Source organism: Lobosporangium transversale (assembly GCF_002105155.1).
Source record: "Lobosporangium transversale strain NRRL 3116 chromosome Unknown BCR41scaffold_81, whole genome shotgun sequence".
Classification (NCBI taxonomy): domain Eukaryota; kingdom Fungi; phylum Mortierellomycota; class Mortierellomycetes; order Mortierellales; family Mortierellaceae; genus Lobosporangium; species Lobosporangium transversale.
Genome location: NW_019029059.1, coordinates 1 through 23,739, shown reverse-complemented (window position 1 = coordinate 23,739; position 23,739 = coordinate 1). Strand labels below are relative to the sequence as shown.

The 23,739-nt window shown below is 41.0% G+C and overlaps 5 protein-coding genes across 5 annotated transcripts; 3 read left to right on the top strand and 2 right to left on the bottom strand.

Annotated features, from left to right (window-relative positions):
* Positions 1–1,702: 1,702 nt before the first annotated feature.
* Positions 1,703–4,200, bottom strand: BCR41DRAFT_375828 (hypothetical protein; the record flags this gene model as incomplete). The annotated part of the gene is made up of 5 exons (XM_022026986.1): positions 1,703–1,827; positions 3,095–3,240; positions 3,399–3,653; positions 3,740–3,945; positions 3,991–4,200. The coding sequence occupies 5 exons, from the start codon at positions 4,198–4,200 to the stop codon at positions 1,703–1,705; spliced, it is 942 nt and encodes a 313-aa protein (XP_021875409.1).
* Positions 4,201–4,601: 401 nt separating this feature from the next.
* Positions 4,602–5,108, top strand: BCR41DRAFT_375827 (hypothetical protein; the record flags this gene model as incomplete). The annotated part of the gene is made up of 2 exons (XM_022026985.1): positions 4,602–4,683; positions 4,885–5,108. 2 exons carry the CDS (start codon positions 4,602–4,604, stop codon positions 5,106–5,108), a joined length of 306 nt encoding a protein of 101 aa, XP_021875408.1.
* A 788-nt stretch (positions 5,109–5,896) lies between these two features.
* On the top strand, positions 5,897–8,217 carry BCR41DRAFT_375825 (hypothetical protein; the record flags this gene model as incomplete). The annotated part of the gene is made up of 7 exons (XM_022026984.1): positions 5,897–6,026; positions 6,065–6,162; positions 6,305–6,430; positions 6,497–6,624; positions 7,347–7,828; positions 7,906–8,054; positions 8,140–8,217. 7 exons carry the CDS (start codon positions 5,897–5,899, stop codon positions 8,215–8,217), a joined length of 1,191 nt encoding a protein of 396 aa, XP_021875407.1.
* A 1,906-nt stretch (positions 8,218–10,123) lies between these two features.
* Positions 10,124–11,755, top strand: BCR41DRAFT_365052 (hypothetical protein). The gene has a single exon (XM_022026111.1). It carries the CDS (start codon positions 10,147–10,149, stop codon positions 11,704–11,706), a length of 1,560 nt encoding a protein of 519 aa, XP_021875406.1. The 5' UTR covers positions 10,124–10,146; the 3' UTR covers positions 11,707–11,755.
* A 1,508-nt stretch (positions 11,756–13,263) lies between these two features.
* On the bottom strand, positions 13,264–19,022 carry BCR41DRAFT_390774 (Rap1-interacting factor 1 N terminal-domain-containing protein; the record flags this gene model as incomplete). Its single annotated transcript, XM_022028273.1, has 9 exons — positions 13,264–13,363; positions 13,443–13,507; positions 13,641–13,738; positions 13,822–14,659; positions 14,750–14,893; positions 14,992–16,671; positions 17,696–18,121; positions 18,211–18,301; positions 18,391–19,022. 9 exons carry the CDS (start codon positions 19,020–19,022, stop codon positions 13,264–13,266), a joined length of 4,074 nt encoding a protein of 1,357 aa, XP_021875405.1.
* Positions 19,023–23,739: the final 4,717 nt, after the last annotated feature.

Here is a 23,739-nt window from a genome sequence, read left to right as displayed (position 1 = left end):
CAGTTTACTAATGGCGGTCGATCATAGGCTATCAAAGCTAATCAGCCAAGTTATCATTAAAGGGTATACCAAATCATCCTCAAAGGAATCCAATTACTACTAAAGGTAGCCAAAAAGCACCCAATAGCCTACACATATCAAGGCTATTAACTCCTAAAACACGAAAGCAAAAGTCTTTTTGGCTAAGGGCCTGGCCGTGACCGCCTTTGGGATAGTATGCATCTCGGATGAGGTAGCATGGTAAACGATTATCAATAAATATTGTTTGCCTGAAATATTGATAGAATCTGCCGTGGCGCCCTCAATTATGGTGCAATATTTCAGATGCCTGGCATGTAGCCGTGTAAAGAAAAAAGCAAAAGTCTTTATGTCACATAATGTGATAATTTCATTGAACGAATGTATACCAGCTATATGACTAGGCGATGTAAGCTTTCGATTTCTGGTAATAAATGCAGCTAGAGGATCAACGTAGCTCGTTCCAGTCGGATAAACACATTAAAGGGAAGACAGCTGGTAGAAATAAAATAAACGCCATCGCAGAACAACAACTATAATAAACGAAGAGGCTATTAGAGGCAAGAAAGTCAAATAGAGTAGTATACCTTGTCCTCAAGGCTTTTAGACGTACCATACTTCCCTGATGATTAAACGTGCGTGGTATGCAAACACATAAAATGGCAAAGCTTAGGCTGTTCCCTCCAAAAATAATAATGATAATAATAAAACTGAGACAACAGTGCCTGTTGCAACAGCACAGTCTAAAATGCCTTTCAAAACAATAGCATAAGCGAGGCTACTTTAAAGACGATGAGATCAGCAAAGAGCATGCATGCTTGTGCATACACCCCAAGGGATGTGCACTGACAAGATGTTTTTTTTTTTTTTTTTTTTTTTTTTTTTTTTTTTCACTGTGGATGTTGTTTAAAATGTGCTCACATGTTTGTCATCACACAGCTGCTGGCATTGAGATAAACTTTTTATTCCAACAACCACATAGCATTTCATCCTCAAAGAAGATCTGCAAGATCATACAAACAACAACCTGCCTGTCCACAAACAAGAGCACGAGCCACATTGCTCTCTTTATATAAGAGGGAAAGAGAAAACAGTGCTGCAGCTAGGGTAAAAGGACGAAATTCAGAGCCAAGCTTATCAATCCTCACATACTCTATTTTCCACCAGCATTAAGCTCGAGTACCTTTTGGCTCTTAGTAATAGGGACCCATCAGGCATTTACCAGTCAAGCTTGGTATTTGGCTTTCTCCTCCCATTCTCTGTCTTCATCCCTAACAAGGAGTAGGATAGACTATCGTGGGAACTGTGCTGCGGCAGTTTTTGTCCAAACAGACTTTTTTTTCCCTTTTTTCCTTTTTCTTTTCAGAATGACAAAGAGGTATGACACGTCATTCCCTCGATACGATTGTGCTTTTCATTGGTCAACATATAAACGTTGATGCTTTGTTTCACCTTCAAGCTATTCGCTAATCTTTATATATTGTATATTGTATTGCATGAAAATAAAAAAAAATAAAAAAATAAAAAAGGCACAGAGGTATTCTGATGATTGTCATGTGTTATTTTCTATTGCACTCTGGAAAAACGGCAAGCAGCTGAAGTACAGTCCCAATGATAGCCTATCCCATCTCTGTTAGGAGTGAAGAAAGAGAATAGAAGAAGAGGATAAAGATGATGATTTCCTTTACCAACAAGAGTAAGCAGCTCGAGAGTAATGCAGCTCATGCTCTAGTTGTTTGCGGACAGATTTTCCTTGCGGGTCTTGAAGGCAGAGTATTATTCCCATTTCAAATCGTGAGAGTCTCCCTGCTTTCATATGAAATATGATAGATGACATCAAAGACACGTATATTTATTTTATTTTTTATCTTTTTATATTGTTGCTTATCTTTTATTGGTCGCTCTTGAGCGTACAGCAAGCAAGGTACTTGGTATATCGTGCTTTTGGAATCCAATCATTGCTCGTCCCTTCATTTCTTCTTTCGCGATTAAAAAGAAAAAGAAAAAAAACCAAATATAAAAAGGACCATCTTCTTTTCTTTCTTTTCGCTTCTCTTTCTCCTCAGTCTCCTCGACCATCGGCCTCCTCAACCAAGATAAAAGGTAAGCAACACTCCCCAAATACTCACTCCTACTGAAGTTCCCATCACTATCGCTCTGTACTCCATTGTCTCTTTTCTGATTATTCTTTTTCTGCCTGCCTCTCCTTTCATCCTTCGATTAGATTATAACGAAATGAAACCTAAACCAACTGGAGCTTCATAGCTCACAGCCAGGCTGCCGCGCTCAGACAGCCCATACTCAAACAACCGTACCCAAACCAAAAGTCGTATCCAAATGGCCACGCTCAAACGGCCCCGCACAAAAGGCCAGTCCACTGCAGTCGAACAGCCAGGCCTTCTCCACGGCCAAATAACCAACCCAACCCCCTCTTAGGTATGATGGGCAGGACTTCGCGAACTGCTCCAAAACACAGCGGTCAGGTCACTTCTCACGGTGTGGTCTGAAAGGCACTGGCACTGAGAGCTCGGCGTCACGAGCAAAAGGACGAAACCAAAGAAAGGTCGAACAGTCCACCCAGGCAAAAACAAGCGCCTCCGGAAACAAACGTCTTAAAAAAAAAACAAAAAAACCCAAAGAAAAAAAATTAAAAGCCAATGATTAAAAAAAAAAACAAACCAAAAAAAAAAAAAAAAAAAAAAAAAAGAAAAACCAAAGAAAAAAAAAGACTAAGTAAAAGCTAAGAAAAGAAAAGCAAAAAAAAAAAAGATTCAAACCAGAAAAAGAAAAAAAGTAAAAAAAAAAAACAAATTACGCAAAAAAAAAAAAAAAAAAAAAAAAAAACCTCCTACTAACACAAAGCACTCTTTAACATAGCAACAATGCACATCCAAGGTGCAGCAATGCATATCCAAGGCAGGTCCGAACGGGTATGAGCCTGAGCTGGTTCTCTGACGAACTTTGCGATGGTGGAGCCCCTTCGGCCCAGAATGGGAATGGGAATGGGGATGGGAATGGACAAATGGGTAAATAAATGTGTGTGTGTGCGGGCGTTTGCAAGGCCATGGGGCCTGACCAACGGAGCACGATATGCCAGACCACCTCCACGTGGTGTGCTCCGGACAACATCTTGGAGAGCCTTTTCGATGGTGACAAAGGAAAGCACTCTCCAAGATGGCTAAGAGTCTGGCTTCTTGTAGCTTAGGATAGTAACCAGGTAAGCTAGGTAGCAAGATAGCAAACAAGCACTTAAAAGTAAAAGTAAAAACAATACATACGCATTCTCCAAATCCCTGACAGAACACTTGATTAAGAAATAATACAAGGATATGGCTCTCCTTATTGTCATTGTCCGCCTTTCTGGCATTGGCACCACTTACCGGGAACCAATCCCTAAAGTGTCGGTGCAACCAGCAAAGTAATAATATCCTGCGCCCCGGATCAAGTTCAATAATGAATCGGCTGCGGGGTAAATAGTCAGCAGATAGCAAAAAAGCTTTGAAACGTGGTGATCATCAAAGTCAAGGAATATAGAATGTTTCACTACAACCCTATAGTCTGTTATAGCAGATCTAATTCCTGTCGATATTGTGGCAAAAACGGTCTTATTCTCCGCCGCAATTGCTAATCGCACACTCGCAGAACCGCCCATATAGCAAGTCACTACCAGCTGCATCCGCCCCCTCACCTGGTGTACCTTTGGTACACATATCGTTGCTACTGGTGCACAGCTGAACGACCACGTTGGCAAGTCTCAAATGACATTCGACTCAAACTTTGCCCTGCTTCAGGATTGAAGTACTGGTTTGATTCTCGCTTTGGAGAGCAGCTCTGAACATTAGCCCGACAGAAGGATGGTGAGAAACTCAAAGTCCGTATCTCCAAGGCGTTAATTGTACCCATGACCTTCAAAGCCTTTGGCCTGAGCTAATGGTCCTTTATGAATGAGCTCCAGCAGAGCTCAAGGATTACCCTCGAGGAGGCATAGATTGGAGCAGGTATATGGAGGATTACAATGTGAGAGCGCAAGCATTTATTTTGAGTGAAAAGGTGGACAGGCGTCAGAGAGTAGACCTCTGAAAAAAGCCGCATCACCGACAGGGTTATAGCTCTTGTTGAATATACCCTTAGACCTGCCCCTTTCCCACCCAAGCTCCCCATAAGCTTTACGCGCACAGTCATCCTTCTGAAGACGCCCTTGAGAAGATATATAGTGTTATGTATTTCGCCCCATCGAAATCGTGATCCTCAAAGTGCTATAGAAAAAGGGGATTTAGGTTAATAGCAATCAGGCGTTAAGGTCCTAAAGCCTCTTTGAAATATCCACATCGAGCCATTACCGGGCCTCATTACGTACTGCAGCCATGGAAGCATAAAATTATTATCGAAATCATCCACGAATACTTTTTCTCACCACGAAACAATGTGAGCTGGACGTTAAAAATGTGAGAGGGAAAGAAGAGAGAAAGAAAATTATGTGCAATGAAGTAATATGGAGTAGAAAAGCGTGGAGATGAGGGAACAAAGAACGAATAAGAAACAACATCATTGATTTGATATACTAAATATAATGTTTAAAAAAAATGTACCGACTAGGTCGGAGCGCTGGCATTGATGGCAAGGAGCCGATAGTTTCGTCTCCTACGCTTCCTATACTAGTAGGAAGTACAGAAAATTGGATCTGGCCTGCTATGAGTTGATTAAAGTTGAACTTTCAAAATAGAAAAATATGCCTGTTTTACGGTCTCAATGAAAAAAAAGACAAAGCAAATAGTCACGTGAAACCCATTTATAATATTCCCTCAATCCAAAGCGCGTTTTTCTTCTCATCCTTTGTTTGCAATTCTATTTTGTAAAGGTAAACAGTAACAACGCTAGTCATAATGCAAGTCCTCTTTGCAATTGGCTTGATCACACAGGTTGGGTTGGCATGGTGGAAACTTTATTTGGGCTGGGTCTATCCCTGTTTCTCATTTGAGTATATCCAAGGTTCGCGTCTGCCCATATATCCATTGCTGGATATTTGTCAGACCCACTGGATGAAATGTGGGTGGAAGGATATGACTTCAATCAAGCTTCCACGGCTATGAGGGAGAGGCTCTTTCTTTGCAAACAATAGCTTCTCTCATCTCGACCCTTGTGCAGAGAGGATAAAAAAAACTTGTCGTCTTGTTTCCCATTTTAGTATATCCAGGGTTCGCGTCTGGCAGTGAGTTCTTTGCAGATGAAACTGTCGAACCCGCCGGATGAAATGTGGGTCGAAGGATTCGGATGGTTCTCCTCTCAATGATCTCATCATCTCAATGAATTTTAAAACTTTAATTGCTCAACATTAATCGCAATGTTAATTCGCCCATTCATTTGCCTTACGCGAGGCACCAACCCTGATCTTGCTCCGAATCTCAGCAATTCATCGCAGCCGAGCCATTGTTCGAGACTCCGATGGATGGCTCTGCGGGTGGCGCAGGATAAGCGCTTGTCATGTATCAACATCCGAATGTCACGGACAGCAGTCTCTTTGCTATCATAGTCGAAATGTTTGACAAATGCCTCGACGTCAAACGCTGTTCGCTCCGAGATCCATGACAGTCTGGAACATATGAGGTGGCTTTCGACCATGAAGCCTTTTGGGTGGAACAAAAAAGGGCCGTGACTGTAAAGATGGTACTCATAAATGCGCAGACTGCAATCATCAGTCAGGCCGGTGCCCTGGTACCTTTTACTATGGAGCAAATCGGAAAGTCTGAACAGGAAAAGGTATCATCTGTTAGTATTGGCATGGTCTTTGTTTTGTTTCTGTGAGAGGAAGCAGTTTATTGAGAGTGTATGACATGCTATCATTGATGCATAGCCCACAGTGACCTCTTCGGTGTAGCAGATGACTTCCTTCGCCCAACCTACAGCAACATCGCTAGTAGAAACAGCGTCGGTGCCGGGAGATGCAGTTCCACCATCTACTAAACCCTCAAACTCTCATTTAACACCAAGTACGCTAGAAGATTCGACCCGTAAGTTAATAAAGAAGCAAATGCATGAGGACGATTAGGTCTGAATATAAGTGTAGTCAATATTTGTATCATTACGCTTACGTCTGCTTTGCTGTTAGATAAGGCAAATGCGGAAACATTGAGCGAAAACTTGATAGTAAGTTTATTATTATCATTTATAGTTAAATTCTTTATGTTCATGTAGCAAGCGTAATGATATGTTATCTGGATCTTTATATTTTTTATAGCAGCCACTTCTGTTATATCTGATACGTGCTTTCAGGCATATTGTTTTATAGTTTCTAAATGCTGTCATTCTTACTTTGTCAAATTCTTTCACAGATACAAAAAAACGTAAACAATACGAAGCAGCAGAAGGAGTGGAAAAGGAAACAAAAAACGATGTAGGTCAGACCATGGCGATGGTATTGGAAGCACTTCTGAAAATGAAGTCGATTCTTAGTCCCTTTTTGCCACTTAATATTGAATAGTTCTCAAAAACTGTTCGACACTCACTGCAGCAAAGGCACGATAACCTTCAGGAAAAATGGATATTGGAATCTGGAAAGTGTGTCGAGGATATATCATTCGAAGCGGGAGAAAAACTATCTTCGACTCAGTAAGAGGTTGTACCTTTGGCCGCGTTTTATCATGCCCTTGGCTCGTGCAATCCTGTTTATCGCCTTATCATTCATTTAATATATAGCCTAATCCATTCATATATCATCGATGTACAGGATACATACACGAAAAACCTCTTCAGCAAGCAGGAGTGGAATGAAATAACGAATGGCATTCCGGAGTCACTCGTTTTAGGATGCATTCGAGTACACCAAAATTTTGTTTATGCGGACGATTTACTAAGGAAAACGTCTGTATATTTTTAAGGTTCCAATGAATTGGGAAGTATTCTTAACTTTACAAAATATATAGGCACATGTGACATTGCATTTACGGGTTCCCATAAATGCACATTCCCGGACGAAAAAGGTTGGACAAAAGGCCGGACGCAAGTGCATTTATGGGAACCCATAAATGCAATGTCACATGTGCCTATATATTTTGTAAAGTTAAGAATACTTCCCAATTCATTGGAACCTTAAAAATATACAGACGTTTTCCTTAGTAAATCGTCCGCATAAACAAATTTTGGTGTACATAAACTCGTTTGTTAACATTAAGACTGTGCACTAACTGGAATCGAAATTGGAAAAGCGTCCTAATTGTGACCCCCCGAGTGTAGACTTGTATTTATATAGTTGCCTGTTGAACTGGTATCTTTATTTTTTTTTATTTTTATTTTATTTTTTTTTATTTTTGCCTTTCTTGATATGATTCAAGTTACGCTTCTTCTAATGGCAATAAGACGTTGTATTTTAGGTTAAATCTTTACAAAAGCGATCCATCTCCTTCCCAGTTAGAAGGAAAACTCTCCGAAGAATGGTGGCAGAGGAATGTGTGGCAAATTTGTAACAGATTTTGTGATGAAGTGTCCGGATGCTTCATCATGGTTGAAGAGATGACTTTGGATTCAACGCGCAGTCGAAATAACAAGCTACACATGGAAACGGGAACACCACAAGAGATTAAGATGAAGACAGGTGCTCGTGCTGACTTCGTTTGGCGCTCCTTATGTAACCCAGAAAAGGATTGGGCAATCGGGGAGGCGGCTCGAGAGTGGGATCCATTTTCCCAAGAGTATGTCAATAAAGGCGATTTCAAGCTGCCGCGACAGCTCCATGACATCCTTATCTCGCGGTCAATAGAAGTAGGAGGTCCAAGCAAGTTGCGAGATGCTTTAATTTCAGGATTACTTTTTAAAGGTAAATATTACTCTTTTGGCGTTTTGTCATTTGTGCCAACATGTTCGCCTCTAAGCATCGATATGGTTGAATTATAGGCCCTTTTGTTCAATTTGTGTCTTTGTGCTGGGGATTAAAAGGAAGAAATGTTAGCAGATTAGTCAATCGGAATAGAGCCTCATTGGCGGCATGTATTAGCTCCATGTCAGAAACTCTGGTTGTATTGGTTTACCTATTGTCATTCCGTGTAAGTCTTGAGCTTTATGTATCATGTCTCTTCATGTTAAGTTTATCCTTCATAGCGTATAAATTATTAAATGCTACTACCCTAGGCCTCAACTATGCGTCTTATGGAAAAATATAAAATCGCTGACAAGGACTTCAAGAATAGCTCCAAGAGCCTGTCCTGAAAAACGACGCCTATTAGGAATGGCGCGATTTGGACCGTCCAAAGCCTGGAGCCGATGTTCCATCCTCCACGTACAACTACATGATTTTTTCCTATAGAGGCACAGTTGATAGTGCAAAAATAAAATGAGCCTTTTTAATAACTAGTGCTTCGTTTTGTTCTTTATGTTTATGCACCATTAGATAGAGCTCAATTCGTCCGGCCACAACACAATTCATTTGTTATATTTGTTTTAGACCATTCATTTACTGTCGCCCACTACAAAGGACACTCGTAAATATGATGACAAGGAGTCCTTTTCTCTCTGGCTGCACAACGTCTTGTTATTACATTTTTCTTACAGCCTGGGCAATTGACGCACAAATGCCTGCGCAGTGGTGGACGCGACCTGATGGTCAGGTTGTTATGTGACCCAGCAAAACACAGTGAGAATAATGAGATTTTCAAAGATTGATCACGCTATTAAAAACACTCTCCGAAGCTTGCAAGAGGATGACTTGCTAATATTAGAGTCCTCCAAAACTTCCATTAATTGGATTTATCGCAGTTATAAAGCAATAATGAGTATTAAGAAGGTGGACAGTGACCAAAATCAACAAGGAGATAACACAGGAGTAGGCGAGGAAGATACTTGGGCAGCTGGCAATGGGTTGTGTGCAGTCTCAGAGCTAGGAGCATGACAGACGTAGCTTTTTTTTTTTTTTTTTTTTTTTTTTTTTTTTTTTTTTTTTCGTGGTGCGAGTAGACGTTATTTCGCATGTGCTTCAGTGCTGTGGGTTTGCAGACACTGAAAAAAAAAAAAAAAAAAAAAAAAAAAAAAAATTGAAAAAAGCTTGGCCAGGAGGTAACAAGGGTAGAAACCACTGATATTTTATCAATAATAATCAATTGAATCATCTGTCCGCTATGAATGCAGCGAAGGCGTCAATTTAATGCAAAGAGAAACTCCAAAAAAAAAAAAAAAAAAAAAAAAAAAGAAACGGTGGAGTATCGTCCCATAGATATTGACAACCACAGATGATACAAGTACAACGGGTTCAAAAACAATATTCAGCTGTCGCCTCTGAATAAGTTGTACGGAGTCAAGCGGACCAGTTGTAGCGTATTGAGTAATAGATCTGCCAGTGCGTGGTATGATGTCGGACAATACATTTATCACCTTCCTAGTAGATCTTATGCTTTCTAGGATGCTGACTGTCGCCTATTGATGTTAATACTTCTATCACTAAAACTAGTTGGTCATAGAGAGGGAACCGCATTGCCCAAAGGCTCAGCGATAATAACAAAAAAAAAAAAAAAAAAAAGAATACATTTGTATTAGTCAAAGGTTGTAGAATGCAATTTTTTGTTCATAACAAAACAGTTGAAGACCAAACAGATAGTTAACAGAGCAAGTGAAAGAAGCGGCTTGCACTTCTCCCTAGTGACTTGGCAAATCGTTTTTTACTTCCATCTCGTTGGTCATCGCTGTTATCAATGCTGCTACTGCCCCATGGTGGCATGGTATTCACTTGATAACGCTTGCAATTGGAAGCCCAGGCAGGCTGGATTTCGCTTACATGGTTATGGGGCAACTTTATGGTAAGAACTAATCATGAAGTTGGGTTATTGTTGGAGTATATCCAGCGTGGAATGAAATGTGCCAAACGGATTTTAACGACAAAGTTCCCTCCAGGATAAGTTTGACCTTTAAAATTACAATCATAGCATTTAGAAGACAAAGGCTTCAGTACTGCTGTGTCAAATCTAGTATAAAGCAAAGGACTGAACTCCCCAAAATAACCGAGTCAATAATCAGCTCTACTTCATGTACCAATATCGCAATGGGATGATGGAAGAAGCAGGTAGTGTCACGTTTTATTAAAGTGGTGACCCCAAATTTCGTCTGTGGCAAGCTCCAAGCGTCACATTTAATCTTCATTTCATCATAATGATGACCAACTGCAAATTGAATCCTTTTGATCTCCCAGAAATTGTTTCCCGTGTTGGTGAATTCCTCAGTCGGGACGACATCATCAGTTGTCTTCGCATTTCCAAGGCTTTCCACAGCACCCTTGTCAAACGCCTTTGGAAAACGATCAGTCTAGATTCAAAGTACCCTACTGGCGAAGCACTGCATAATAACAAGAAATACATTCAGAAGCTTGTGCTTTATAGCCCGCTTCCAGAAGAGTACAGGACACTGCAAAGCTGTAACCGCCTTAAAGATATCAGCTTCTATGGGACATCATCTCACGACGCGTCTGTCCTGAATGATCTTTCTAATCTCATCAAGGCCCACAGAACCACGATTGCTAGATTGTATTTCGATTTCGGCGATTCGAGCTCGCAGGGGATATGGGGAACATTACTAGAATGTGCTCGCCTTGAAAACTTGGCCTTTTCTAGAACACAAATAAGCAACGACGAAGTCGATCTATTCTTTCAAGTCTGCAAGAAAATTAAGAATTTGGATATAGAAAGCGTAAGCATCGATCGGCTTCCTTCTGACTACTTAAACGATGACAAGAATTCATTCATTTTTCCAAATATGAGCACACTATACTTTAATGAGTTCAAGATATCCAACCCTCCACATCCGCATACATCAGCCTATTGCCTTGGTATACTGACTAGGAGATGTCCAAATTTACATTCATTGGGTTTCTATGATTACTTAAGCGACGCCCATACTTCCCAGCATGAACTTGTTAAGTTCCATTGGGCAGCATTCCGTGATCATCCCTACACTCTGACAAATTTATCGAATCTACGCCTTCATATGGAAATAAGGGATGAGGATATGGCGGCGCTTCTCAGACAAATAACTGAACTAAGAGAGCTAGATGTCCCAGAATGTACTTTCGGCCCGCTTTCCGTCCGAGAATTACTAGCAGACGAGCAGGAGGTTCTGGATGGTGGAATTATAGTGCGGAAAAGGAGGAGTCAGAAGCTCTGCGACACAATTGAAGTATTGATTATTGATAACCGAGTCGAAAGGAACGATGGTGTTGTCCAAGTAATACTATCTAGTTGTCCGCGTCTGAAGAGACTAAAGGGGCCTAAGATTACAGTGGCAGAAATTGTCAATGGAGCAGAATGGGTCTGTGCTGACCTCGTCAGCTTGGCCATCAGACTTGTAGCAGATGTTGATTCAGAAACTGCAGAAGGCATGGGGAAGCAGCGTATTGTGTTTAGACAGCTAGGCAAGTTGACGGAATTAGAGATTCTTGATTTGACAGCGACGAATTTTGAACCTGGGGATATTCGGACGCTGGACTTGAGATTAAAAGCAGGTCTGGATGAGCTAGTCAGCCTAAAGAGATTGCGTTCGTTATCCTTCGATCACGACAAGTGTCAACAAATGGAACCTGAGGATGCGACATGGATTATAAACAACTGGCCGAGAATGACACAGATATCTGGAGCTGTGAACCAAAAGCCCGGCGCATCTAGTTTAGTGATGAACCTATTCAAATCTCACAATATTTACACTTGGCTTCCTTTTTGATCAAAAACACTGATAAGAAAAGAAATATAAAGCCCATTATTATTTCACAGTCTGTTTTGAGAATATAGAGCCCGGACATGTGCCCAAGGGGAATCCACTTTACTAATAGTGATGATTTGGTTACATTAGAAAAGGAAAAGGAAAAGGTTGCTTTGTGATTCACGCGGTAATATGCTTCATAAGCATGTAAGCAAAATTCGACTTGCCTGTTCCCCAATGTCCCAATGGCAAACGTTATTAAATAAATACATGCCACTACTATAAGATTTACCATGGCACTACGGATTACAAATTACAAAATTTGCTCCGCTGCTGGCTGTTATAGACCAACATCATACAGATGAATAGCCATCTGCTAGTGTCAAGTTATTCTTTGGTCAGACGTCAGCTGAAGACTAGAATAAAAAAAATACTTACTTCCTAATTCATATAATTAAGCGACCGTCCCTTAGTATTATGCTTCCGATGCTAGCAACCCTCTCCTCTGTAATCAATCTTTTACTAAAGCTCGAGATTCCAGAACTAAACTAAATAAATAAATATATAATGAGAAGTCCCCTAGGCTAGTCCTTATCTTTTTCGGTAGAAGATGAGGGTAGGTGTGGCGGCACAGGGGAGGGTTGCTAGCTCGGGTAATGGACGTAAAGATGTCCTTTGTCGTCTTAGTATTCCATATCTGTTTCCAGAATAAAGCCCGATCCTCAAAATTCCAATAGTGGCATCTAAAAGATAGAAACAGCGGTACTTCTGTACCAAATCTAATATAAAACAAAAGATCGAATTTCCAAAATACGCCGCCAAAACCGAATCGATGACCGATCCTACTTTACTTATCAATCTCATAATAGCAATGATTGATCATATTCTACTTAGCTGCTTCCACTATTAATAAGGCTAAGGGCTATCGCACTGCCAGCACCCAAGGCGATGGGGCAAGTCCACATTGAGATATTCCAATAAAAATAGAAAACAATAAAATAAATAAGGTAAAATGAAATAAATAAATAAATAAAACTTCACTTAGTTTTGCACGGCGTAAGTTGACATAAATTCCTGTCTTTACTAATGTAACCAAAACATTGCTACTAGAAAAATAGATCCTTCTAGGGCATATGTCCAGGATCCATGGCTTAAAAAGGCTGCAGAAGGCATGGAGAAGGGACAAATTGATTCTATTGAGTTGTTTGATATTACATGGTTAAGCAATATGCTCTCCTTTGCACTAGGCAAAGGCACAAAGGCTATTAGTATTCATATTTGATATCCAACAGATATTTAAAAAATTGGGTCAGGGTAACTCTATTTTAATCTTAGTACGGTGCGTTAGTGATCCCTAATGCTCTGCCAGCTAATAAAGCGCTAACTACTTAAATGGCTTGCTGGTCAATCTCTTAATAAGTTTGAACAGCAAGTATAGCTCAAATATCGAGAGGCTCACTATCTGGTTCTAGTTTTTATTTTATTTTACTAGGAAGCCAACTCTATTAGTTGCTTTTTTTTCTCATCTCCTGTATTATACAATATCACATGCTTAATATTGTCATCAACAGCCCCTTATCATGATACCATGGGTGGCTTCTCATCTATTGCCATTTTAAAAGGCACTTTAAGGCACTCTGGGATAAAACTGACATGTTTTAATTGCAATGGACTACAGCTTTTACAGGTGGAGAAGAGGTAGCGAAAAAAAAAAAAAAAAAAAAAAAAAAAAAAAGTTCTTAGAGTCCTTGGCTTACGTCCATGCTTGAAACGCGGCCATTTTGATTTCTGTCCTCGCGGATGATGTCGAATTAAAACATTTCTATTTGTGATAGATATGTCGAGATCAAAGCATTATATGCGTAAAAAGTAAAAAAGGAAAAACAAAAAAAAAAAAAAGTTAGAATAGTTCAAGGATGTGTAAAATGCAACACCAATATTGCCGAGTATATTACCTCCACCATCTTTAGCATGCGGTTGAGCAATGGACTTTCTTGTAGTCTCTTTCTCATTAGCGTGACTAGAGCGCCCCAGACAGAGATGGCGTAAACCTCTAAAGTTACAAGAGAAACTCTTAAATATTAATCAAACATCCTTTTTAACATTGAAGAAGAAAAAAAGTCCGTGTCATCCTACCATCATTAGCATCCAGAAAGTTTGCTGTCAAAACCTCAAGGGACTCAGTGCTATAATCATCCATGAATTCGTTGACGGCCTGTATTCGCCTCGAATCCTCCTTTTCAATCAACTTAGGGATCGCCATTGTCAACAGCTCCAACGCCCTTGACCGGATATCAGGAATGGGTGATATTAATCTCGTAAGTACAGGCATGAGCCATGATTGGACTGTTGCCACAATTTCATTTAGAAATTGTGTAAATAAGATAAACATGCCTCCTAGGGATTCATTCGTAATACTTGACGGCTTGAATCGGGACTCCAGATTGTCCAAGAAGGCCTCGATCATATGCGGGAGGAACGGATACAAGAGCCTTCGAGGGATTCTGGTAGAGGAGAGAGTCAATATTGCCAAATTACAAGTTGGTTTCTCATTCGCTGCATTGACCAAATGTAATATTTGTACAAGTAGAGCCTCGATTTCTTTTGAAGTAAACATCGCGACAATTTTCTGGTTGAAAAGAAAGTAGCCTGTACACTTTAGTGCCGCCTGAATCAAACTCGGAGGGCTATATAGATCTAAATCCCTCATGAGATACCTCGCAAACAATCGTATTGACTCTTTGACTTCCTTCAGATAGAAAGGCTTTTCATCGCCCTCTCTGAACTTGGCCTGCAAGTTAAGGTAGGCTGACGAGCGTATTTGAGCATCCTCAGACTGCAGTGACTCAAGAGCCTCCTTTACAAAGGATACTCTGTCCGAATAACCGCTCTCTGTAGCTACAACAAAAGGGTTTCTCATTTCAGTGCTGTCAAGCTCATGGTCTCGGTTCAAAACACGCGTCGGAGCTGGTGACTTAAGAATGATCGTATTGATTTTAGTATTTCAGTACCAGTATCACATACTGATACTGCATACTAAAATGACAGAAGATTAGTATTGTACATAAAATAACTGAAAGGCCATTGGCTGGAGAGACACAAACAAACATGCACTGATACTAACACTAGAATTGACATTCACAAATAAACATGCAATGATACTATCGCTTAAGCTGGCCCGCACAAATCCCATGTAAAGAGAACATAACTTGGTATCATGAAAACAGATATTTAAGATCACTAGTAACGCTATTGTCTTCCAATTAACTCTTGTCTCTGCAGATGCTGTGCTCGTGTTGTTCGTACTCGCAGTTGTCGCATGGCCTCGTCGTACTGCTCTTGAGGTAGCTTAGTGAGGCAGGCCCGGAGAAAGTGATAAGACCTTGTAACACTCCACCCTTTCTTGACGTTGCTTGGGACCTTGACTAATAATCTCTTAGCTTGTCTTTCCAACTGGCTATTGCAGCCTTCACATGTTGGCAACTTTCCCTTATTGGAAACAACGTTGGTGGAGCTACTGAATGGATAATTTTGTCGTGATTGCCGTGGTTGCTTAGAATCTTCACTGGAGCTTTCTTCACTCTCACTTGAATCCTCCCTGCAGCTTTTTTGGCTCTCACTTGAATCCTCCCTACAGCTTTCTTGGCTCTCACTTGAATCCCCCTTGAAACTTCCATGGCCCTCGCCTGAATCACCCTTGGAACCTCCATGGCCCTCGCTTGAATCCTCCTTCGGGCTTTGACTCTCAGTTGAACTGTCCTCCGAGTTGTCTGCACTAGTAACACTGGGACTACTAAAGACATCATCCCTATCTGTCTCGTTGCCAGCTAATTGGTTGTGGGATCTCAGGTACCATACTTGAGTTGGTTGAAAACCATCAGGAACAGCCATTTGGTCACCAATCCATTGCAGCTTGCGCGGCTTCATGCTATCGTAGTATATCCAGCGCCTCTTGATCAGAGCCATACCCGTATAGTGCCCTTCGCTCATATTATGGAGTATAACACCTGCCAAAATAAAATCAGCACCATCGAGAAAAATGTATCGGTCTGGGCAGGCGAACGACCCTGTAGAGGTGTGCCACGCCTGAAGGCAGTCGATAATGAGTAGCAGTGGCCATTCAGTAACCTCCATTCGGGAATACACCCGCGTGCCGCTGCAGACTTCCAGAGGTTCCAACGTTCCATCTTCGAGGTTAAGTGAAAGCATCCGCTTGTGGGGTCCCTGAGCCTGCAGTGGCAAAGAACAAGAAGTGCCCCCCTCCCCAGCCGACATGTCAACGCTCTCTTGTTTAATTTGCCTTGCATGGCTCCTCATGACAAAATAAGAAGCACTTTGTGTCTCTTTCAAAGTTCGATTGGGACATTCCACTTCAGAACACGTCGAGTTGAAAATAGGCTTGAATGCGGTCAAGCCTCGCAAATGATCAGTGAAGCTGCCCTCAACAGAGTCCCATAAATCATGGTCACCTTCTGGTGTTAATCCCAAAGCTTTGTTGCACCACATCCATCTTGCCTTGGCATGATTTTGAGATACTACTAGGTTAACGACATCTTCCAGTAGGCTCCCTTGGGAGGTCGCTAAGGTAGCTGCTGAGTATCGCATCCCGGAAAACCTACGCAATAATACCCAAAGCATAAGAGGAGCGTCTAACGAACATGTATTGGTTGCCTTGAAGCCCTTATATTGGATCTGCCATGGTATTGCGAGGTCTTCCCATTCTTCGTCGATCGTTAGCTTGGGGGCTTTGTTCCTACTTCCTTTAGGACGACCTGCTCGCCACTGCTGCTTAAATATCTCTGGGAACAGCGTCTTGTTGCAATCTGGCGCGCGGCCATCGCTGGTTCGGTCCACTTTTTTTCTCTTTGCAGGATACTTAATTCGATGGTATCTTAGCGTCGATCCCTTCAAGGCTTGTTCAATATCGCGTTCGATGAGACTTAGGTAGCGGCAGGCGTATTCATACGTATCCCCGACACTCATGCCCTTTTTAGTTGGTGAGTGGCGCTTAAAATCTCCTCCCAAACTCTCTTGGGCATTTGTATCCTTTGAAAATGTCGAGATGTCGACATTAGAAAGAGATTGGAAAATACACTTTGCTCTGTTCGGATTCAATCAATCCACTTTTTTGTCCTTGGGAAAGATTCCACCAAATCCTGAATAAGTTCATGGAACTTTTCTGGCGTGTGCTTGTCGAGGAGATCTAGGCATTTGCGGTTAAAAACTAACTCTTCTGAAGGCGGGACAACTGCAGAATTCCTCTGCACCCTCATTAAGGACCGACGGAAATGGATCTCACAGAACCTGTAGAAGTTCTCCATCTGTATCTCGTGATCATCATCGAGCCTAAAATATTCCCGGACAGCAAGCTCAAACCCTACGCGTTCTGCTTCACTGAAGTCACAGACCATTCCGGGGAATCCCTCAGTAAATTCATCGAATCCCTTGAAAGGTAAGTATTTAAACATTGCCAAAAAAAATGGTGCTTATAATGCTTTTGTGTTTTCCCAAATAGCATTGACATCACGACTGGCACCGCCCTATTGATCACAAAATTGAATGCGCTGGTGAACGTGATATTGATATTCGCGTAGTGTTCGTCGTGGACAAATGATTCGATGGAGTCGGTCTGCATACAAATATCTATGTTTTGGAGCATTTCCTTCATGAATTCCGCCTGAATAATAATATGGGTTTCATTCTCCAATAAGCTGATGGGGCCCATCATCTTATAATCTCGGTCGAATGCTACCAAAGAGGTGATAGTCCAGGATCTCTTAAAGCCATCTAGAATTTTCTTTCTGTGGTACGCAGTACGACTAAGGTTAGCAAAAGCGCTATGGATCTCCGTGACAGGCTTTCGGGTCTTCGTACCAATCAACAACTTCTTAGGCTCCGCCTCTGATCCCATCTTCACCATTTTTTCGAACTCTGCCATTGCCTCTCCAGTCGGCTTGTTCGATGGTGGAGGCTGATGATAGTGGTATCCATGATGCTGGGCTCTTTCAACATTGCCAATGCGCTCTATATCAATTTTTGCCTGGCATGGAGTATGAATCAGTTGCTGCCTGTGTGTTTTGCATGGAACCTCTGGAGGCGGAGGGAGCGCGTCTATACTTTTGCTTGTAGGGAGCTTAGGCCTTTCCAGATACCCGCAGCTGTCTACCGGACACTTGTAGACTCCAAGGCACCGCTTCATGAAAGTTATTTTGTTTTTTTGCTTGCGGTTATTGTATACCAGCATGGACCACCCGGACCCACACCCTGGCTTACGTCGACGATTACTGCACGCTCCCAAAGTGCTTTCGCCATCTTCGCTATCCAAAGTAGACGCTATAACTTGGTTGTTGCCACTGGTGACGATGTTGAGGTTTGTCTCGTACGCAACCTCCCCATTTGGAAATTCGAAAGATGATATGACATTAGGGAAGGCGTTCTATTGAGCACCGACAATACAGGTGTGTTTAATAAGAATCTATTTATTATATATCTCTTTCAATACATACACGAGGACTATGTTTAAACCTTTGAGGGAGATCTACTTCTAGGACGGCAGGATGCCTTTGACTTGTCTAGAGATCGTGGAGGCAACAATGGTGAAAGGGAAGCTGAGACCCTAGAATGATGAGATGCTTTTGACTTGTCTAGAGAACGTCGAGGCAAAAATGGTGAAAGGGGGGTGAGAGCGGTGTTTTCAGATTATACTGCGAAGGGTCGGATATAGGGTGCCTATTCTCCGCAGCCTTTTGTTCGGATGGCAAAGCCTCTGTATTGACGTCCACGCCTGGCGGCACAAAATGCGAAAGCATATTAGCCGCTGTTGAGTATAGGTACGCTAGCCCTTGATGAAGTGTCTCGGATGGCGGCAGGCGATGAGGGCAGCTGGGAAGCGAGCACGGGTACTGGATCGGGTATTGGATAGGATTGTATGGATAGGCCATGTATGCATGTAGGTGTGGGACGTATGAAAACGAAGGCTGAAGCATATGATATGGAGACTGCGAGGAAATGTTGTACGGTGGCAAATGTGGGTAATGTAATAGTTGACAATGTGGCGATGGGTAATGTAATAGTTGACAATGTGGCGGCGGACAATGTGGTGGTGGACAATGTGGTGGTAGATAATGATGTGGCGGGGGATAATGTGGCGAGGGATAATGTGACGGTGGTAGCTTTGGATATGATGGTTTCCATTCGCTCCTAGAATGAACTGGTGGAGGATTCTCTTGACGAGAGGGTGGAGCATGAGATCCGCATTGTGGCAAGGATGGTGTGGAATGAGTATTTGATCGCTCGCGACAGAAGTCGGCTTCTTCGCCCGAAGGTGAGTAACTCATTGAAGGCAGAGGTAGAAAGAAGTGTGGGGAAGTAGTGAGTAAAAGAAAGGAAGTGGAAGTGAAAGAAGTGAATAAACAGAAATCTCGGTCGAGGCGTCTAGAAATGGGATGCCTCCATGCATTTGCAAGAGTCATATTATCTCAGACCTGCAATAAAATATTCGACTTTATTTTGCATGGGATTTGTGCGGGCCATAATTTAGTATCATGAAAACAAGATTTTAGTATCACTTTACATAGGATTTGTGCGGGCCAGTTTTTAAGTTAGTTTCAGTGCATGTTTGTTTGTGAATGTCAATTCTTGTGTTAGTATCACCTGCATGTTTATTTATGAATGTCAACTCTTGTGTTAGTATCACTTGCATCTTTGTTTAGTATCACTTCCATGTGCTCTCAAAAAAAAATGGGCGCTCGGGGCGGGGATGGAAATAATACTAATATGCATTTACGGGATTTATCTCCCAAAGTGCCTGAGTGCTCCATATACGCATATCCGCGTTCTCAGGATCCATAGAAAACCAGATACTATATAGTAAAGTCCCTCATTTCGGCTCCAAACGTGCTAAAACTTCTAAAGTCGATAAAGCAACCGAAAATATATCTTTCAAAACAGGAAATTGTATTTTTGGGTAAAAATTGAAAATGTTTATATTCAAAAGTTTAAGAACTAGGGCATCTTGAAGTCAAGGTTTCTACGGAAATTATCTAGCTTTTAGACAAAATATTGTAGAACCATCAGAATATCTCCAAAACTGAGCAAACTTTCCAATAAGTAAGAATATGTAGTGCATATAAGGAAAAATGCACCCCCCCGTCAGAATAAAAATTGACCCCCGGCTGAGAATTCCTAAAACCCCCCCGTCAACATACCTTTATTCGGAATTCTTATCCCCCCGGCAACCACGTAATCCTTAACCCCCCTGTCAACATTCTAGAGCTGTTTTTTGAAATTGAGAACCGTTTTTCATTCCTAATCAAGAGCATAAAGTTGGACCTGAGTTTTGTGGCTTGTTGACAGCAAAACACGTCAAAAAAAAAAAAAAAAAAAAAGAGTCCAACTGTACCCTCACACTGTAAGTGTAAAAGGCCCCATTGTCCCAATCTGTATTTAAGACAATAAATGTCATTGATTGCGAAGATAGTTTGGATTGTGCGACATGTGGTGTTATATAGTGTAAAGTCTTTCTTTTTTTTTTTTTTTTTTTTTTTTTTTTCGATGACTATATCGGGCTTGTGTGGTGCATGTAAAGTTGCTGAAGGTTCTGAGCCTAGAGATAAATAAAATACTAGGGAGGGAGCGATCCATCAAGGAACATGTGTCTGTCTAGCTGATTTTTCTACTGTCAAGTTTTTGATGATAAGATAAAAAGTAAGAGGGCTTTAATAGCGTTGAGTTTAATAGAAAGACAGATGCAACCAAAAGCAGAAAATAAGACCCAAAAAACAGCCTCAAAATGTTGACGGGGGGGTTTTGGGAATTCTCAGCCGGGGTCAATTTTTTATTCTGACGGGGGGGATGCATTTTTCCTTTATTCTGTCATACTAGTCCTGAAATACTAAAATCTGTACTTTTATTTCACTTTTATTTTTACTTTTATTTTATTTTATTTTTACTTTTATTTTTACTTTTATTTTATTTTTAATTTTATTTTATTTTTAATTTTATTTTATTTTATTTTTAATTTTATTTTATTTTTAATTTTATTTTATTTTTAATTTTATTTTATTTTATTTTTAATTTTATTTTATTTTTAATTTTATTTTATTTTTAATTTTATTTTATTTTTACTTTTATTTTATTTTTAATTTTATTTTATTTTTACTTTTATTTTTACTTTTATTTTTAATTTTATTTTATTTTTATTTTTACTTTATTTTAATTTTACTTTTACTTTTATTTTAATTTTATTTTATTTCTTATTTTTATTTTTATTTCCATACAATACAATGCAAAATGTGTAATAAAGAATAGTGAATAGTAGCTGATTATGCGAGTGAGAAACAGAGTATGCGAGTTTTAATATGCTTGTACTTTGGGTCTCGTCCTTTTACTCCAGCTACAGCACATTGCTCACTGTTTTTTCTTTCTTTCTTTGTTGTACACCATACAAAGAGGGCAATGTGGCTCGTGCTCTTGTTGTGGGCAGGCAGATTGTTGTATGTATGACCCTGCATATCTTTGAGGATGGAATGTTGTTCTCTTTCTCCACCTTGTAAGCATATGAAAATTGACGAATGATATCACAGGTGCACAGATTATTGATTTCAATTCCCGCTATGCCGTTTTCTTTTCTTTTTTTTCTTGCATAAAAGCAAAATGTCGTATTTGTATTGCTATTCAGTCAATACTTTGAGATCACAAATTGGTTTCACTTACTATTTTCCCTGAGCGATTACAAAAACCACTCAGCATTCATCCTTTCTCCTTTTCTCCAAAGCACAATCCGCCAAAGAGCCCTCGCCGTCGACAGCAAGAAAGTATATGTCTATATAATGCATTATTTTGTATTATTCATTATATTTGACTCAATGGTTCTTTCCATACTCATTCATACAGCATTTGGAGATAAAAAAGGTTAATTTTACCGAAGATGGACAATGTCTGCTTCTCTTATCTGCCGTGTAAATGTTTTGACCAACCAGAAAACAGAGTTTTCATGCGAACATCTGACCGAAGGCGTCATGGCGGAAAATAATAATTTTGTGGCATTGCCCTCTGAACGCGTTATCTCTTTACATTTCAAATATTTATTTTTTACTCACTCATTCGCTTACTATTATACTTCACAATGGCTTTCTTTATTGCTGACATATGATGGCTATTAGTATTATTATTTAATACCTTTGGCAGTGGGATACCAAGTTTCCTTTGCGTTGCTGTAAAACGTCATATCGACGACACAAAAAGAAAAACAATTTTCATAAATACCCTTCGTCTCCCCCTCAGCTTTTCTTTTCTTTTCTCCTCTCTTCACCCACATCCTCTCCACCTCCCCTTCACATGCCTTATAAAGGCCACACAGAGACCATAAAAAATGCTCTATTCCAGCCGTGAAATACAATCCACTATAGAGCCGTCATCAAGTAAGTATCTAGCATATGTATGGCTTCGTTTTGTCTTGCCTACCGTCACCCACTGTTTAGCTATTGCTAAATGAGTCCAGCAGGTCCATTAACTTACTCCTATTTTTTTGCCTTTGTCCTTCTTAGTCATCACAAGAAAACCACTACCGATGGATGCTCAGCGGCGACCATCCCAAAGACTGCAATAAGCTCATGCAGTGCTTATCGAAATGGGGCCCTAAGCGGATCTGTAAGTACTCTCTCTTATTGAGTAAACATATTGCACTTTTTTTTTCTTTTTTTTTTGGTGTTGCTGTGTTATGCTATTCTTTATAGTATTCTAACCACGCTTTTTTTTTTTTTTTTTTTTTCTTTTTCTTTATTTCTTCGGCTCTTTCCGTAGAGGCCTATCCGATTCGATAAGGGCTCCACTCCGTCCTACCATCGGAGCCCGGGGGCCCCTCCGCCGGCCTCTCTGCCGCCTCCTCCGAACTCCTCATCTGCTCTGATGGGGGGTTCCACTCCGTCGGACCCCTCACGACTCCTTGAGGAAGGACCATTGTGGTGGCGCTAGAGAACTTCTAGTCTCTGGGCCTCACTTGATCCGAGTGCCTCTGGGGATTTCGCGTAGGGACCAGGATGACACACAGTTGCGGTAGCCTGAGAATGGTAAGTCAGTACCAATGAATTATTCACTGGGTCCTGTAGAGCTCGAGCTTCGGGCCGTCAAGGAGATTCCCCCTCCAGCAGGATCAGGATCAGGAGCAGGAACAGGTGTTACCGAGGCCTGGTAACATCTAAGGTAGGTGAAAAGAAAGACACAAAGAGCATATTAATTCTGTTTTACTTTGCTTTCGTTTCTCTCTGGTTAGGTGGAATCTTTGGCAACTCGGTGCTCTATAGGGCTTTGTGAATAGTTCATTGTTACTGACTTATCATCCTTAGGCTATCCAATTAGCGATGCTGCGCCAGGGACGCCTGGTCGTAGTGGGTGCATGGCGTAGAGGCGTCATGTTGTGTGACCCCTGTTTCCTGCCGTCTGAACCAAAGTGCTCTGGTCAAAGTGAGGCTCCATTGATTAGTTGTTCGATAGACCACACTGCAAATGGGACTTTTGCTTGGAGGAGCGAGGCCTACGATCCATGGAGGAAAGCAGAAGGCCTGGGAAAGAGCATCAGACCGAGGTAAGGGCGTCTGAGGAGATAGACTCAGAGCTAACAGCCAACAGCCAACAGCCAACAGCCAACAGTTCACAGCCAACAGTTCACAGCCAACGCCAATATAATAACCCCAAAAAAACTCCAAAAAAATACTTAAAAAAAAAAAAAAAAAAAAAAAAAAACCAAAAAAAAACCAAAAAAAAAAAAAAAAACCAAAAAAAAAAAACCAAAAAAAAAAAATCAAAAAAAAACCTCCCTGAAGCCCAGAAGCCAGAAGCCAGAAGTCAGAAGTCAGAAGTCAGAAGCCAGAAGTCAGAGCCAAAAGCCAGAAGCCAGGAACCAAAAGTCAAAAACCAAAACCAGAACCAAAAGCAGAAGCCAGAAGCCAGAAACCAAAAAGCAGAAGCCAGAAGCCAGAAAGCAAGCAGCAGATAGCAGCCACGTCAGCGCAAAAAAAAAAAAAAAAAAAAAAAAAAAAAGCCAACAAGCTCACT